Source organism: Ixodes scapularis, unplaced genomic scaffold (genome assembly GCF_016920785.2).
Source record: "Ixodes scapularis isolate PalLabHiFi unplaced genomic scaffold, ASM1692078v2 PGA_scaffold20__3_contigs__length_1032517, whole genome shotgun sequence".
NCBI classification, from domain to species: domain Eukaryota; kingdom Metazoa; phylum Arthropoda; class Arachnida; order Ixodida; family Ixodidae; genus Ixodes; species Ixodes scapularis.
The window spans coordinates 345,763-363,609 of NW_024609847.1; the positions used below are offsets into that span (position 1 = coordinate 345,763).

A 17,847-nucleotide genomic window follows, 5' to 3' on the forward strand; every position below is an offset into this window, starting at 1 on the left:
TATAGTGATGTTTGTTGGTGAGTGCAGCAAAATTTCAAGAAAATCGGGGACCATGAAGAAATCGCCGGAGTGCTCCCGGGTGATTCACGTGCTGTCCGAACCCGAAATTTAAGTTCCCGCTCATTGCCGAGCAGCCTATACGGCGTCAGCATCTTGCTAGGGATTTATCGCCTGCGCCATAAAAAATATGCCGGCGGGGCAACCTACGCCCTAAACGAGACGCATCGCTTTGCTTCACGGTCCGTGTGGAAAATCTAACCAGCAGAGTTCTTATTTCTTGTAGTTTGATAGTAGTAGTCTTAGACATATAGCTTAAGCCTCTAAACATGTAAAATGCCCTAATTTTCCTCAATTCAGTACAACAAAATTGATTAAATGGCATCAAGCGATTCAATGAAACGGGCATTGAATGAAGTGTCCAGTTCCTACAAGTTGCACGTGCCCGCTTGTATTGCCTGCCCCGGGTGCCAGCCGCAGCGTTTGCGGGTCCTAGCATGTTCACTATTCAGTCTCTGGCTGCGTCTCGTGAGTGACAACGAGCTCTTTTTTCAAAACGTGATGCAAACAAATTTTATGCATTTCGGGTCAAGTACAGACTTGTTGCATCTTGCTGAAAGTTGAGGGCGACTGTTCCGCGAGATGTGAGCATATTTTTTAAAAATTTGTTTAACAAATTTCTTCACCTGGAAATTAAAAACATCTGGCAGTACTTGCAGTGGTCACTGCCGGGCTCTCCAATTTGCAGAAACTGACTGAAGTAGGTTCTACTCTTCCCTTAGAATGCATATTGATTCCACACTTATTTTTTATAGCTACCACGTCGTGCACTTAGATGAAGCAAGCACATACGTTGTCGCTGACTGGTGGCTGGTGAAGGACAAGAAGGGAAAAGTGATCTCCTCCTACTCCCCACCTTCCAAGAACAAGCAGCAGGTCCGGAATGCAATTTTAGATAAAAAAAAAATACAAAGGCTTGGTCAAATCACCCTGTGAGGATTCTTCAGTCCTACAGTAAGTTGGCAATTTTTTTTTCGGTGTATACTTGAGATTATTTTTTCTCTTGCAGCCAATCTGCAGCACGCCTTTGACAATGTGGATCCAGCTGCCTATACATCCCATTTGGACTCGGATGAACCGGTTCCGGTAACCCCAAGACGGGAAAGGGCAAGGGTGCCTGCTAGCCCTGTAAACAGTGACTCGGATGATGCATCGAGAGGAGGGGCTTGTCGCGGTATAAGACTCTGCATTATAAATTTGTATTCAATGTGAATAAGAACTTGCATGAATAACTTCAGCTTTTTAAGCAATTGTAAAATTGCTAATAGTTATAGTCGGTGACAGATCAGAAACAAAAAGCAAGGAGAACGAAGGCTGGAAAGTAGTAAGCAGACTGCCCCTTCATTTTTCTAGCTCTGATCTTGATTTATCACTGAGTATAGGCTAGTCTGGTTAGTGCAAGCTGAGTGTAAAATTAAATACTTAAGACTGAAAGAATAAAAGCATGAAAGATGTATACAGACAGCCAAGAGCTTTCAGTTAGCAACAACATTTAATTCTGAGTGGAAACATTTGTGCAGTACCCGAAGTAACCAACAGCGGTTGAGCCTTGAGCGAGATTCCCCCCGGAGCAACATGGAACTGTCCAAATCGTGCGTGGTGCCCCTCTCAGCCACTGCATCGGCTGTACGCTCTGATTGGGTCTTTCATATTGCTAGAGATTGTACCACATCAGTTAGGATTGCTTGTCCCTTAAACCTTGCAAGCCAGTCTAAGTACACTAGCTCGCCAACCAAGCTTCCAGACATGAATGTCCCCAGCACAGGCTAGCATGCACTCAGGGAAGCTCTCTCAGCCAAAAGCGGAACAGGTGTTGACCTCGGGGTCCTTTAAAGATGCCAGTAGTCTACAATGCCATTTGATGGTCTTTGATTTCTGACTTTGTTGGACTCATCTTTCATACTTTTAAATATTATATGCATAATATATTTTCACTTACATGGTGCAATTGATTAAAAAACAAATTTAAAAAACTTTTTCAGACAAACAATCCATCTGACTTGCACGGTAGTTTTGTTTTATAGTGCTTCCTTCCACACAACTTTATGGCCCAACTGAAAAACACCACTTCCGCTACTTGCAACGAGTCTGCAGTGTCACACGGCTGCATGCTCTGGCCCAAAGAGTGCTGCGGGTATACACTTCAGCTTTTTGTTCACCATTCTAAATAGCCCGGGAAATGGCACTCTGAAGCAAGAAATAAAAAAATGCCTCAGTTGTTGACCATATTGCTGATGCAAGAAAATTTGGGAACATGGTACTTAGATATGCTCTAGCTTTTGGTTAAAGGCCAACCAACAAGCAGAAAAGAAGGAAACTCTTCCTCAATTCCTCCGTTCCATTTGAGAAAGAGGGAGACTCTCCTCCTCTACCGGGAGTAGTTCAGACATCCGCACCTGTGTGGAGAGGAGGGGAAAAGTGGGCGAGTGGGAATGGAGAGAAGGAAACTGGGAACCGGTTTTTTCCCTGGTAGAAGACTATTTTGTAGGTCGGACTTTATGCATGGTGGCATATTTTTGTCATCAAAATTTTGCGTTCTTGGGTGTGATATTACAAAAGCAGTCTTCTTGAATTGAGTGTCAGCCCTCTATTCCTTTTAATAGATTGCCAGACAACTGTCAAAAATGGGGGTATAAGTTCAGGAGTCTTGGTTGCAGGGAGCCAGGGAGCCATTGCAAAGGCACGCATAGAAAGCCCTACTTAAATACGTCTAGATTTTTTAGCATTGTTTTGTGTATCTGCAAAACAGTTTCACTGTTCATGATTCAGTCTAAGCATCTCACTAATTTTTTTGTTTCAATGTCTTTTACTTCAGGTCCAGTCCTGCCAGTTTATCCTGTATCAGGTTAGTTCGGGCTCATTATGAAATATCTCAAACTAATGTAGCTGGTCATACTTTCAGAACACATTCACTTTTGTTCTTGGTTTTATCTCCTGTGCACTCCTGCTTACTTGAGGCACTCTTTTTTTTTTTCCAGCTCCTTTTAGGGCTGAAGAGAGCCATATTTACCACAACATGGATGCTGGGAACTTCTCCGAGAGGAGTGAGTACATTTACAATGTCTTGGTTTGTTAAACAGCACAAAAACAGAGGACGGGGATTGGCTGAAGTGTGATGTCGTCGCTTACTTTCAATAATTTCTCCAACTGTATGCACCACCAAAATAATTGTGTAATTTCACGGCGTCCACACATGGCAGTTGCTGCGGAATGTCGCCCATGGTATTCAGCAGAGACTCGGCAGCAATTTCAGCAGGGTCACAGAGTCATATCTTTTAATTTATGCATATTTGATCAACTTTTTATCAGTCTATACTTTGTCAACATTCATTACACAACCTTCACTGTTGCAACGCTTCATTGACACCGTGACAGCAAGCTATGATTCCAAGCAGGCCGCACTTTGCAGTCGCCCCCCTCGCTTTGCAAGGGGAAAAGTAATCTTTTTTGGGCTCGATCTTGGAGCGAGCCTCTTTAGAAAGTTATGCCATCAATCAAGAAGGCAGAAATGGGGCACTGGTGGCCGACCATCTGCAACTCCACTGGATGAGTCTAGCGACATTCATGTTGCCAAAAATGTTCAACGTTGTCATGGGTAGGAAGGTTTCTATGAAATGTAAGATGTTTCTGTAAGAAACACGCCTTCGTCGACGAAGCATTTTGTTGGTAAAACAGTTTTCGATGAACTGATTGCTACCAGGGGGGTCTAGACAACACCTTGTAAAATATCGAGGCCTGCATGCTTCAATTTTGTTGTTGCATAGGTAGGCCAGTTGAGTGCACAAATTGAACATGAGTACTGCATCTGCGTTCGACAGGGTTCGTGGTAGAGATGTCACTAACCTCTTAATGTTTGAGTTCAAAAGGGTTGTGAAGTGTGCAACTTTCAAACTTTGCCAATGTTCGAATTTACTAAGTTTGAAGCTTTCGAGGTTTATAAAAGTTATCTCAACAGTTTCTTATTTTTTTTCGCAGTTTGTTTTAAAAACATTCGAGAATTTGAAATTGTTTTGGTTTGAATCAGTCAAAGATATAGAATTTTGTTCGAAGTATAAGTTTGTGAAGTTAGAAGTCTTCAAATCGCACAAGGGTCGTAGTTTCGTAGTTTCAAGTAATTTTTGTTAATTTTCTGATGTGTGAGCTCTGTTTAGCAGAGTTCAAACAAAGCTAACAAAGAACAAAGAGATGTCGGGCTCAGCCGTTGTCACCACCAGATAGCTCGCTGCGCTTGCTGGGCAGGTCGGCGATCGGCCACATAGCTTGCCTCTTGGAGCTTCGAAACAGTCTTCTGCAACAGCGATTGTTATCTGCACAGTTTGAGTGTGGTCGCGTGTTATTTGCAGCAGTTGCTATGTGTTCCAAACAGTTAGATACTGATTGAATCCTGTTTTGTATCTTAGTTTGACGAATCCGTGGAAAAACTACTAAAGTTGTCGAATTTTTCAATATGACGGGTTGGGAAATTGTTATATGTTTCAGTGTCATAAGTTGGAAAGGTTGAATATATTTTAATTCTTGAAGCTTTAGATTCAGAAAATGTTTGCTTCATCTCTAGTTGTTGGTGTGATCAGTGAGAACATAAGCCCCAGCCCAGTGCTGATGCAGCACTCGTGGTCTATGTGCTTTGTGCTGGTCTATTTGTCGACAAATTTGAAGCAGGTCAAAATGTCAAACGCTTTAGGTGGGGGAAATGAGAGTGGAGGTGCCTGCAAAACTAGATTTTCTGAGGGGCTTTAGACCTGGCAACGGCTTAATAACCAGTTTTCTGCATCTAATACACGTGCCACACGGGCAACTCAAATGCTATTTACAACGAATGACATTTGAGCGGACGGCCAATCAGCGCACGACAGTCCGGGCGTGGCGCATTCCACGCAAGACAGATTCCGAGCTAATTCGCCGATCACACAAAGGTCATTCGTTGTAAATTGCATTCGAGTTGCCCGTGTGGCACGGGTATTATTCCCACAAGTGAGGAGCTAAGCCTAATTGGTGTGTGGTAGAGTAGGACCAGATTGATACATTCCCGGGTATGTTTTCCCCTATCATACATTTCTTTTACCGCAGTCCCATGAAAAATATATTACCGGTGTTCTGCTGTACTCTGACCTATAGACAGTCGCAAGCAGGGCAACTGGCCACCACCATTTTTTTGCTTGTGCCAGCAAGCACATGCAATTGCAAACCTGCCAAAGCCACTTTCATGTGCATGCTGCTCATGCTGGTGCCATCTGCACGTCCATGGGGCACCGGTGTGTGATGCCATGCCATCATGTTCTTGTGTACATGCTTTTTGGTAGAGGGAAATGACATTATTTTCAAATGCTTTCTAGCACACCATGATTCCGGGATATTTTGCACTTGTCCTTGGCTTATAATGGAGAGCTACCAAATTTTACCCACATGATGAGAGAACTTTTTTAATCGTTTTAAAGCTACCAAAGGCATGTGAACAACATCCCTCCCTTCTGCCAAATAAGTTTGCATGTGTAAAAATGGTGGCAAGTCTGTGGGCCCCACTTTAGAAATGCAATTGCTTGATAACTAGTTTTTTTACATCTTGGCAACTAAGTTGAGAAATCAAAATAGCATTTCTTTGTGTTCTGGAATGTGCTACACTGACGCGCAACTCCTGGTAATCACTTGCAGCAGCTTGGAACAACCCAGAACAACTAGGAACAGAGTTTTCATTTCAGAATGGCCTCATGCCTCCCCAAGGATTGGGTAAGTGATAAAATTAGATTAAAATGGTCTTGTCTAATTTTAGTTTATTTCTAGCCCGCCCACTTCATGATCCGGCCCAACTCATAGACATGATGAGGGTGCAGCAGGAGATGTTGAGGTCTGTACAGGAGATGTTGACATCCCAGGAAAAGAGCCATGTTGGTGAGAAATTATTTAGATCATCTTCAACCTCGTTGTGACCAAATGCAACCATTATCTTGCACCCTTTGATATGTAGTTGTCTAGCTTATTGAAAGACATTGCTTTATGCTCCTGAACAATTTCTAGAGCCCAGTCACCAACTGTGCTTCAGGCTGCAACACATAAATGTAAAACATGAACTAGAGATGTTGCATAACTCACTAGTATCAAATCGAAAGGTATAGAAATTTCCCAACTGTCCCAAGGTTCGCTTTACAAAGTTTTCAAATTTAACTCTTCCAAGATTAGAATTTGATATTAATGCTTTCGGCTTTTGAGTTCGACGGTTTGAGACTTTCTCGAGGTTGATGCTCGAAAAAGTAAAGAAATTCAAATTCCTTTGTTTGTGAAGTATGAAGTCTTTGAGCTTGACGAAGGACCAGGTAGCCCAGTTTGTTATAAGTTTTCATGAATTCGTCTTATCGTATACAATAGTAGTTTCGCTCATTTTGAAGCTGAGACATGACCTATGTTAGCAGAGTTCAAACATAGGGTGTAGTATACACTAGCTGGGGGTCAAGGCAAAGCTGGCAGAGCCATTGCTGCCTTCAACTTGATAGCTAGATGTGGCAAATTGTTTCAGCAATATTGCTTTCAATATAGCAGATACCGGAACAGGAACTATGGCTGCGAAAGGCAGCATACCTTCGTGATATCGGAGACATGGCAAACCATGACTTATGATTGGTCGTCTGATCCTCAGGAGGATCACGTGAAGTTGCACATTTTTAGTGCCGATCGAAGCTGTGCTTGTGTACTCTTCTATTGCATGTGGACACTGTTGAGCGAAGTTCACGACATCATTTGTAGACCTCTCTCCAAGAAGTAAAATACCCAAAACGCGGCAATGCTTGTGAGGTCGTGGCTCAATGGAGGCTGCTCAAACACCTTAGTATTTGCTGCGGTATTGATTGCACCTCATGTCGCCCGCTAGAGGTGGCGGATGTTAGCAATTTTGCTCCTTTCAAAGTTTGCTGGTCCTTTTAAATACATATATAGATGTAATTAAATCATAATATTTGGTGTCTGGTCTTCCTAGATGATACTGAACGCAAAACAAATTTTGCGTTTGGTGTGTAACCGAAATTTGCATATATTTGGCTAGAGTGAAAAAGGTGGGACAGCACAGCATAGTTTCTCTTTGCCAAGAAGTGGCACAATGGGGGGATTGGCCACCATACAGTTTCTTAAGTCAATTTATAAAAATAACGATGATTGTGACCGTTTGTGGTGATTGCCAAAGATCATCGTCTTCTTTGTCAGCAGAGCACGAGCTCGGACACGGGAGCTCGTGCATTCCGTTCTTCGGCGAGTTGGAATCTTGGCAGCTAGTCATGTCCCTCTGACCTGCTGTATTGGAATAAACCCTCAGTACACCCCTTGACTCGGGTCTACTACACTGGCGACGAGGTGAAGACCACACCGGACTTAACGGGAGCACGGCAGAGCAGCAGCGAGCATGGTGGAGAACCAGACCCACCGCTTCCACGGTCCCGGGACATTCGACGCCGAAAAGGAGAACTGGAAGCTTTATCAGATAAGGTTTCAAGCTTGTCTCGACGTCGCTAAGATCACTGCCGAGGCGGACAAGAGAAACTTATTGATCGCTTCAATTGGTCCCGAGACATTCAAGCTGCTCTACTCCCTAATTCAGCCACAGAGCTTTCTGGAGACACCCTATCAAGAGTTGCTCAAAAAGCTCGAAGAACATTTCGCACCTAAGAAATTCAAGGAATTCGAACGGGCGAAGTTGTTTTCGGCTCGCCAGGAAGAAAATGAGACAATCAAAGACTTCATAACGCGGCTTAGATCAATCCTCATTAACTGCGACTATGAATCTGAAGCCGACGCCAGAAGTTCGTCCCTTTTGACGACATTCATCGTGGGTCTCCGGGACACGCGCGTCCGGGCACGTCTGGTGCTCGAGAAGGACCTCACTCTGGACGTCGCACTTCGCTTGGCCGAGTCAACCCTCACCGCCGAAGCAGAGTCCCGGCGCCTAGACCGGGGAGACCACGCTGCGCTGTTCGTTGAAAAAGTGAAGCCGTCCACTTCTGCGCCAGTCAAGTGTTTTCGATGCGGCAACACCAACCATTCGGAGAGTTCCTGCCGCTTCCGAACTGAGTCGTGCAATGCATGCGGCAAACGAGGCCACATTGCAAAAGTATGTCGATCAGCGGAGCGTCACAAGACAGCTGGCAAGAAAAAGGAAAAGGTGAAAACAATCACCAACGTATTCGTCACTCCAGGATCAGATGGCGAATTTGTCTCTTGCATTATTCAAGGAACACCCGTAAGGTTGCAGGTCGACACAGGATCTAAGCTGACACTCCTAGACACTGACACGTGGCGGAAGATAGGGAAGCCCACCTTGCAAAAATGCGACTACAACCTCTTCTGCTTCAACCAGAAGAAAATCACGGTCCAGGGACGGTGCTTGCTTCAGATCACGCTTGGAAAACGCTCCGAAGAGCTAGAAGCATTGGTGACTGACAAACGACACACCAACCTGCTTGGAAGAACGTGGATACACAGGCTGCAGATTGACCTCAACAAATTGTTTATTCGATCTGTGGAACTGGAAGTAGAAGCCTCACTTCAGACAATGTTGGCAACATTTCCGACCTTGTTCTCCGGCGACTTGGGCTGTTGCACTAAACTCAAGGTCCAACTTCAGTTCAAGCCTGACGCGAAACCAAAGTTCTTCTAGCCCCGCCCAATACCGTTTGCTACGCGAGAAGCAGTAGAGAAAGACTTGGCCAAGCAAGTCAAGAACAACGTTCTCACACCCGTGGACTTCTCGCAGTGGGCCACTCCAATTGTGGTCGTCCCAAAGTCGGATGGATCGGTTCGAGTCTGTGGTGACTTCAGTGTCACGGTAAATCCTCAGCTCGACATAACCCAGTACCCACTGCCACGTCCAGAAGAACTTTTCGCTAAACTAAATGGAGGCAACAAATTCACGAAGCTGGACTTGTCAGAAGCGTATCTCCAGCTGGAACTCGATGAAGAGGCAAGAACGGCTCTCGTGATCAACACGCACAAAGGTCTGTTCCGATTCAACCGGATGCCTTTTGGAGTCGCCTCCGCCCCAGCAGTGTTCCAGCGCAAGATGAACCAGGTAACTGCAGGGCTCGAAGGCGTTGCCTGTTACCTCGATGATATCATTGTCACTGGAAGAGATACTCCTGAACACCTTAAAAATCTTCAACAAGTGCTCCAGCGGCTAGAGGAATACGGCTTCACGCTCAAGAGGGAAAAATGCGCCTTTCTTCAAGAAAAGGTCGAGTACCTCGGGCAAGTCGTTTCCGCCGATGGCTTCACGCCTTCCATGAAAAAGGTCTCGGCTATCCTGAATATGCCAGAGCCCAAGAACATCAGCCAGCTAAGATCTCTCCTCGGCATGGTGCAGCATTACGGCAAGTTCCTTCCGAACCTTGCTGACAAATGTGCGCCACTTAACAAGCTACTGAGAAAAGACACCGCCTGGCAATGGAGCTCCGAATGCGTAGATGCGTTTGAAAACATCAAACGACAGCTGACGGCTACGGCGGCCCTAGTCCACTTCAACCCTGATCTGCCAATTTACCTCGCGGCGGATGCATCGTCAGAAGGCGTGGGTGCGGTGATATATCACAAGATCAATGGCAAGGAACGCCCCATAGCACATGCTTCTAAGACACTGAATTCGTCAGAGTGTGCTTATGCACAAATAGAAAAGGAAGCACTTGCCATCATCTTTGGAGTCCGCAAATTTCACCAGTACCTTTGGGGACACAAGTTTGTGCTCTATAATGACCACAAACCTCTGACAACCATATTTGGCCCCATGAAGGGAATCCCCGTGACATCGGCAAACAGACTCCAGCGTTGGGCCCTTATACTAATGAACTACAGCTACACAATTGAGTACGTGCCAACAGCAAACTTCGGAAACGCTGACGGACTTTCGCGTTTCGCACAAGGTCCCGACGAGGACTTCGACAAGGAAATGGCAAGCGGAGTTTTCACCATCTCCTGTGATACAGAACATGTCTTTGCGCTTCACACCCAGAGTTTGTCTAAGTTACCAGTGAAGGCAAAGGACATTGCCACGGAAACTGCGTCAGATTCTGTCCTCTCCCAAGTACAACGGTACATCAGTCAGGACTGGCCAGAAAAGGTGACGGACTCCGACCTCACGCCATTCCATAGACAGAGATCGGAATTAGCCATCCTCAACGGTTGCATCCTATGGAATTCGCGAACCGTAGTTCCAAGCAAATTCCAGCACCAAGTAATGGAACTTCTTCATGAAGGACACGTGGGTCAAACAAAAATGAAGATGTTGGCACGGTCGTACGTGTGGTGGCCACACATCGACAGAGACCTTGAGCGCACGACGCAGCAATGTGAGGTCTGCAGCACTGTTTGCGACAACAAACCACAGGTTCCTCTTCACCGCTGGGAAGCTCCGGAACTGCCGTGGCAGAGACTTCATGCTGACTTTGCACAGCTAGATCAGCAAAGCTATCTCATCGTCATAGATGCGTTCAGCAAATGGCCTGAGGTTATGCCGATGAAATCCATAACAGCGGCAGATACCATCGACGCTTTGCAGGAGATTTTCTCTCGTCAAGGCCTGCCACAACAACTTGTCACCGATAATGGGCGACAGTTCATCAGCTCGGAATTTAAAGAATTCATGGACAGCGGCGGAATTACTCATCTCTTTACCCCACCGTATCACCCCAAGTCCAACGGACAAGCAGAGAGTTTTGTAAAGACATTGAAGACTGCTCTTCGACGTTCCTCTGGAAAAGAGAGGAAGGCAGCCATCCGAGACTTTTTGCTCAAGTACCGAATCACCCCCCACACCTCAACGGGAGAACCCCCGTGTCAACTGCTCACGAGCAGGCCCTACCGGACGGTTCTCGACTTACTGAAGCCTTCCAAGGTACGGACCCATGCCAAAACGGCAAAGAAAGACAAGGGAACCGCTACCTTCACAATCAAGCAGAAAGTGTGGGTAAAACATCCTCTCCACAAACAACACTGGATAAAGGGCGTTGTCACAAAAATAATTGGCAACGTCATCTACGAAGTTTCAGATGAAGATCACAAAACCCGTCGGGTCCATGCAGATCACCTGAAACCAAGGTTGACATATGACGATCCCGACACTTCAATATTCCCAATGGATGTAGCCAGGGCCTTCTCAGGTTTACACCCAGCAGGAGGCCACCGACACACAAGTTACTTCGGGGTCTCCATTGCAGCCAGACTCCAGTAGGAGATACCCGACACGCAGCCGCCTCAAGACGGACCGTTACAAGCCTTCTTAAGAGGGAAGGAAATGTGGTGATTGCAAAAGATCATCGTCTTCTTTGTCAGCAGAGCACGAGCTCGGACACGGGAGCTCGTGCATTCCGTTCTTCGGCGAGTTGGAATCTTGGCAGCTAGCCATGTCCCTCTGACCTGCTGTATTGGAATAAACCCTCAGTACACCCCTTGACTCGGGTCTACTACACCGTTTAACTAAGGCCTTCTGTTGGATAAAGAGAAAAACGGTGTTCAGTGAGATGGCCTAGTCATAAAGAATGCCAACGGCACCGAAAACTGCATGATTAGGTACACTCGTCTTAAACCAGAAAATGGCAGATAACTTGTGACTTACAGGACATTACAATTTTTTTGTAATGTCCTGACATGCCATTTCAACGCCCAGCATAAAAAAAAACTATTTTTTTTGGCGTGTCAGAGGTCTTTTAAGGAAAGTCTGCTTTGATATACTTTTAGTGTCTTGTAAGGGACAGTTTTGTTGAGGACATCATACGGTCTTTTGGCAGATTCTACATTACTGTGTTCTTGGTAGAAAATTTACTCATATTCCCTTGGATGCCTACTGAACCAAAGTATTAATAGACTTGCCAAACTGCGTTTTCTGCAGCTTTCCGGGATTGCGTCTTGCACAATCAAGCGGACCTGCTGGCGCAGGTGAACAGTTTAAGGCAACAGCTGGGCAACAAGAGCCTCGGGAAAGTGGTTTATTTGCCCGAAGACTGCCCTTCCCTGCCCGTCAACAGCCTGGATGACCTGAGGGCCTTGAACGTGTACCTTGAAGCAAGAGACAAGCTTCAGCACATGGTATTGTTGTTCAATAATTTTTACACATCCGGGATTTTCTGTGCGTGTTTTCAAGAGAGAACGATGCACTGGTTAGTCATAAAGCAGGGCTTTGAGTAAACTTTTGGCCCAGTTTATTATGTTTATAAATTTAAAGGTATTGAGCACAGTAGGCACTCCAGCAATTCTACATTTCTGCATGAAATGATTGTGATGTTTCTTGCTTTTTTAACATGTTTTTTAAGTTAACTTCACAAGCTCCATCACTCAAACTTGTTTGATTTCTTACATTTCAACGGTCACCGGCAATCAAACTTTATCTCCCATGAACTTTATTTTGTAAGGTTCAGAGCAGTTCACTCTGCGTTTACTCCTGCCATTATTTTTGAAGCGTATCATGGGACAGTGCATCACGGCTCACTTTTACCATCGTGGTTTCACTGTTGGTCACATGTTATGAGGCGCTGCTGTTTACCTAAATTGATCACACTTTACTGCGATGGTGGTGTTGAACTCCTGTCTACGGGGTGGTGTCTGACTTGTCTACGGAGCGTTAAAAGTGAGGTACTTTCTGCATGAGAACACTGGGGAAGGGGTTCTGAAAAATGGGAGCAGCGAATACCACGGAACGGGATATGTGTAGTCTTCAGAATGCTCAACACAATTATCTCTGAATGTGTCGATGACAATGCGGCTGTCACCATCTTTTTCGTATCTCTCTTGCTTGCATTTATTTCAAGCAATGTTGGTTTTGTTTTCATAGTTCATTTTAAACGGGGAGAAAAGCGGTCATGCATTACAATCTCAGCTCCCTGTCAAGGTATGAAATGTGCGCCAGGTTAAAGAAATGTTTATTGTAGTTCATGTCTCTTTTTGTGTTTGCCATCTCAAGCTATCCTTTTTTTTTATGCTTCACCCTGGAAAAAAACTTGTTTATTAGAATTAGAGGTCATGATTCTTTCACTTAGTAAATACAAAAATATTATGGAGATTTTTTATTCAAAAATCAGTCATATTAGCCACTGTTATAGATAGGGTTCTGTGTTTTCTGTGTTTTTTTTCCTCGAAATTGGGGGTATATTTTTGCTGCGTTTAATTCTTAGCTACAGTTTCAGTGTTTTTTGTGGAAATTGTGTAACCAATTTACACAAAAAACACTGAACCTGTAGGAAAAAATATTAACTTGTAAAAAAAATACACCCAAATTAAAAAAAAAAATCATCGAAAACGCTGAACCCTAGTTGTAGAAGGGGATGTCGTGAACTTGCCCAAGTTCAAGTTCGACCAAGTACGAATTTTTCAAACTTTCCACTTAATGTCCGACAAAAGTTTGAAGTTCAACTTTTGTGCGCATGCGCAGAAATTTAAAAAAAAAACACAGTGGACTCCACCTGGTGGAGGCTAAGTGCAGTATTTGTTGCGTGTATTGGCATCACTGGTTCACATAACTAACGAAAGCATTAAAAGCACATATTTTCGCTTTTATATGGTGTAAACATTGCTAACCATTTTATAAAATATTAAACAAGCTACTTTCTAAATTATTTGTTTCCCAAAATTCGAAATATTTGTGTAGAAGTGGGGCAACACTTTCCACAAGTCAAACTTCTTCGAACTCTAGTGAAAGTTTGCAGGTCCGTTAAAAGGTTGCGGCACCCCTAGTTATAGATAGGGTTCCGTGTTTTCGGAGTTTATTTTTTACTTGAATTTAGGGGCATCTTTTTTTCGGGGTTTAATTTTTCTCTCAGATTCAATGTTTCTGTGTAAATTTATATAAGTCAAAACCAATGTACACAAAAAGCACCGAATCTGTAGGAAAAAAAGTAACTCATAAAAAGAATACCCCCAAATTTAAAAAAAAAGGAATTCCAAGAACACGGAACTTTAGTTATAGATTGCCATAATTGAAGTATACTGACTGGCGACATGTCTAGGCTTGGCAGTGCTTGCATGTTGTGGTTAATGTTTTTATAAACTGATTTCACGCTTGTATGTAGGTTGATAAAAAGAGTATAGATCATGAGGAACACTGTATTTAAACATTGGTCTTCTCGAGGATGTTAGTATATTGAGTGCAAGCACAGATCCAGTTACAGGGCGCAAACCAATATCCCGCTTCACTGAGACAAGAAAAGTGCCGTTGGCATTCCCCCAGCTCTAAAAAAGCCAGAGTCAAGTTCATCTGCCAAGTGTGCAATGTCCCACACTGCATTGCATGTTTCAATCTGTTTTGCAAGAGTCCACGAGAAATTCCTTTACAAAACAGTTCAACTGTGCAGTGGGGCAAGTGCTGTCCCACGTTTAGAAAAGCTTCCAAGTGGTTTGTGCGACACAAACTGTCTCACTTGTTTTGATCTAAGTATTCCATGCATTGTGCCAATGTTGTTGTGTTCATGCGTCCACTATGGGGATATTTACTTAACGCCATATTCATGCACTCTTGCCAGTGCATGCTCAGAATGAGTCCACATCTATGGGGTGCGAAGACAAGCAATCTTGATAGTGTCGAATGCATGTCGCAAAAGGGCTGTGGAAGCTTACCTTTTAACAACTGAGCACTCTGCTATGGCCGGCAGTGAATACCCCCTATTGTGTGCACAGGCCACTGGCGACTTTATATGGTCACCAATTTTTACAGCGGAGCTGTTATAGGCTCTAGGGTCTGGGAAAAAATGTGTCCTCACATGTCGACAGATAACTCCCCATTGGTCGTGGCAAGTGTGAATAAATAAAAACGAAGAGGGGTCAAGTATGAATGAATAAAAAATAAAAAGAGGGGGCAACCAGCATGAGTCGGGCTTCCTTGCCATTTTTCGATACTGAGGTCCTGATCCCTTGTTATCATCTCTAGGCATCGTCCTTGAGGTCACCCTAGAAGTCGTCCTTGAGGTCGTCTTAAGCATCATTTTCGAGCTTCTAGAAGTCGTCCGAGACCTTGTTCTCTAGACGTTGTCCCCTAGGCATTGTCCTTGTGTAAAGACCACAGCTTGGCTTGTCCTCCATCTTCACGTGAAGTGGAAGGGCTCTAGAATTTTTTCTATTGCTCACATAAGGTTAAATATATGGTGCCATAACATATCCACAATTTTCTACCTAGTATATGTGGGGGGGAGAGCCTACTGTTAATGCTTCACTTGTCTTTTTTGGACATTCCCAGGTGGATTACTACAGCCAGAAGGGAGGCACCGACAAAAATGCCGACACGCGGGCCTTGCTGACCTGCCTGGTCCACAACGATGTGGATGGACGTTGCAGTTGGAAAGGGTCAAAAGGGCGCAAGGAGCCCTTTGATGAACTGAAAAATATAATGACCCTGTTGCTCGGTAGGTTCCACTATTGGTTATTTCTTATCCAAATGACAGGTTCAGAAAACATCTACAGTCGAATCTCGTTAATTCAACCTCTCTTAATTTAAACTTGTGAATAATTCAAACTAACATGCAGGTCCCATCCTGTGCATCTCTATGGGTGGAAGCTCCTGGTAGTTCAGTGAATAGATGCAATATCTCCAATCTTCTTGAAAATGGTCAAATAGAGTGATGATGTTCAGTTAATTTCATAAATATTCCATGACTCTTAGCTTGGGGGGTGGGATTATTTATGCCCATATATCTTAAAGGGACAACGATTTTAAACTTTTCTAGATAGTGTGTTTCGGATGCCTTGACATCATGGCATGCTGTTAAGTTTGGTATAAAATTTTGTAACTGATCTTCGTGCCTGCGAATAAATTGACTATACCGAAACTAACCGTCCGAGTGATGTCATGTGGGAGTAGTCCTGCTCACATGTCACATTCCTACATCAAACAAAGCAAGGAGCTCGCACAAAACTTGTTAGTTCCGCACACCTGGGCCAGTGCTGGCTTCGCTCCAGGTATGATTTTTCTCAAAACTCAATGCATCGTTGCCACAATGCATTAAGGGAACTTTAGTCTTTCTGCTTGTGCGACAACGTTGCTAGAGCTCTGCACATGTAGAGCACCAGACAGCACGATCCCTCTCGTGCACTACAGTCTACCTCCTGTGAACTAAACTTGTGGCTGTGTCACAGGAGTTTATTAGGATTGGTCTATTCATTTGTGCGACATGCAGGTTTCGGTTCAGGATAAAACTTTGTCAACATTGCATGGGTCATGCTTGAGGCTTGTTTCAATCGTCAAATGGAGTTTCCAAATCGTCTTCATTGTCCAGTCTTGTTAGCGTTTCTTCAATGTTTGTACATTTTTAAAATTATCTACTAGTTTGTTCTTTACTTTTGTTGCAGAGCTAGTGTTCTTGCACGTCTGCAACTGGAATTAATTGAATATCTTGTTCTGTGATTTCATTATAATAAGTTTTGCAGATAAATTTATTTTACCAAAAAAGAAAAAAATTCTGTCTTAAGAGTTTTTGATGAAAGCTTTCAATTCTAGTTCCGGAGACGTACGAGCACTATATATCTCTCTGCCTACAAAAGTTAACAGCTCTGCAACCAGTAAATGTTTTTAAAAGGGTACGAATGAGAAGTTAACAAAAAGAAATATCAATGCACAACGGAAAAAAGTTTTAGTTAATTAACTTTTCTTGTGAAACCAAGATATATCCTAATAATGTTTAAACACTCGGCTAGTTGGTAGGTGCTATATATAACTAAATAAAACCGCAGAAGAAGATATAAAAGACACACAGGATAGAACATGTCCATCTGGTGCTTCTCTTTTTATACCTTTTACGCTGTTTTATTTCATTATGTACAGTCGAACCCGATCATGTCGAACTTGCATAAATCCGTCTACGAGTTTGATATAGCGGGTAATTGTATATAAAAGTTTTAATATACCTGACAAGGAACAAGCACGCCCCATTTAGAAAAGTAGGTTACTCTCGAAGAAGCATCTGTACGTTATGAGGGGTTGAGTGTACATAATGACACGCACCCTCCGCAAAAGAGATTTTTTTCCTTCCAAGGGGTCGACGCAGCCGCCCAAAAGAAAAAAAAAAGCCAGCTTTCTCTGCAAGCTGGCTTTCCCCCAACAAGATCACCCATATTGGGGGGAAGCCAGCTTGCAGAGCTAAACGGTGCTCTTGGCAGTTCAGTCTATCGGGAGACTGCAATTTTCATTCGATATAACTGCATTTTTCAATATGCATTTTTATTGCAGCTACTAGTCTGTTCACAAATTGTTCGATACAAGGGATAGTTTGAATTAACCAGGTTGGATATAATCGTGTTTGACTGTATGACCAAAATATATCCACTTCAGTCAAATGCTAGATCTTCTGTATGGAAAAGCTAATTTTAGAAGAGATCTTGATCCCTTGCAGTCTTCACTGATATAGGTTATGAATGAAACCTCCAAATTGGCAATTAATGATCCATCAACAGTTTTTTGAAGATGATAGAAATGTCTCTGCACGTCTAATCACTGCATTTTTATGTTGTTTTCTGGAAAAAAAAATTGGGGTTGCTGACCCCATTTTGAGCAAATGTTTAGATTTCTAGTGTACCACTAGGAACGGTCACATGAATATTACACATATTGTCGCCTTTTGACCTTTTTACTTGCAAAGTACATCCAACAAAGTGAAGCAACTTAGCCTGTTTTGGTATAACATGATTATGCATGGTATTGTCTGTCACTAAATGTATGTATAAATGGAGTGCTTTTTTTTCCCTTTTTTTTCTCAGCTGCTGGCAAGGCAAAGCATGCAGACTTAACCGAGGCGACAATTCAAGACGTGACGAAGAGGTGGCTCTGGTCGTTTGTCGTCCGGGATG

General features: G+C 43.7%; 1 protein-coding gene across 1 annotated transcript; it reads left to right on the forward strand.

Annotated features, from left to right (window-relative positions):
- The first annotated feature begins 3,047 nt into the window (after positions 1–3,047).
- On the forward strand, positions 3,048–15,548 carry LOC115317023. Its single transcript, XM_029976570.3, has 5 exons — positions 3,048–3,101; positions 5,707–5,781; positions 5,836–5,943; positions 11,912–12,108; positions 15,245–15,548. Exons 1-5 carry the CDS (start codon positions 3,074–3,076, stop codon positions 15,500–15,502), a joined length of 666 nt encoding a protein of 221 aa, XP_029832430.3. The 5' UTR covers positions 3,048–3,073; the 3' UTR covers positions 15,503–15,548.
- The last annotated feature ends 2,299 nt before the right edge of the window (positions 15,549–17,847 follow it).

Excerpts from the sequence above, each read along its gene's own strand:
- LOC115317023 (XM_029976570.3), top strand. The coding sequence starts at position 3,074 with ATGGATGCTGGGAACTTCTCCGAGAGGA. Across the intron at positions 3,102-5,706 it reads TGGGAACTTCTCCGAGAGGA|CAGCTTGGAACAACCCAGAA; the intron begins GTGAGTACATTT and ends AATCACTTGCAG. Across the intron at positions 5,944-11,911 it reads CCAGGAAAAGAGCCATGTTG|CTTTCCGGGATTGCGTCTTG; the intron begins GTGAGAAATTAT and ends CGTTTTCTGCAG.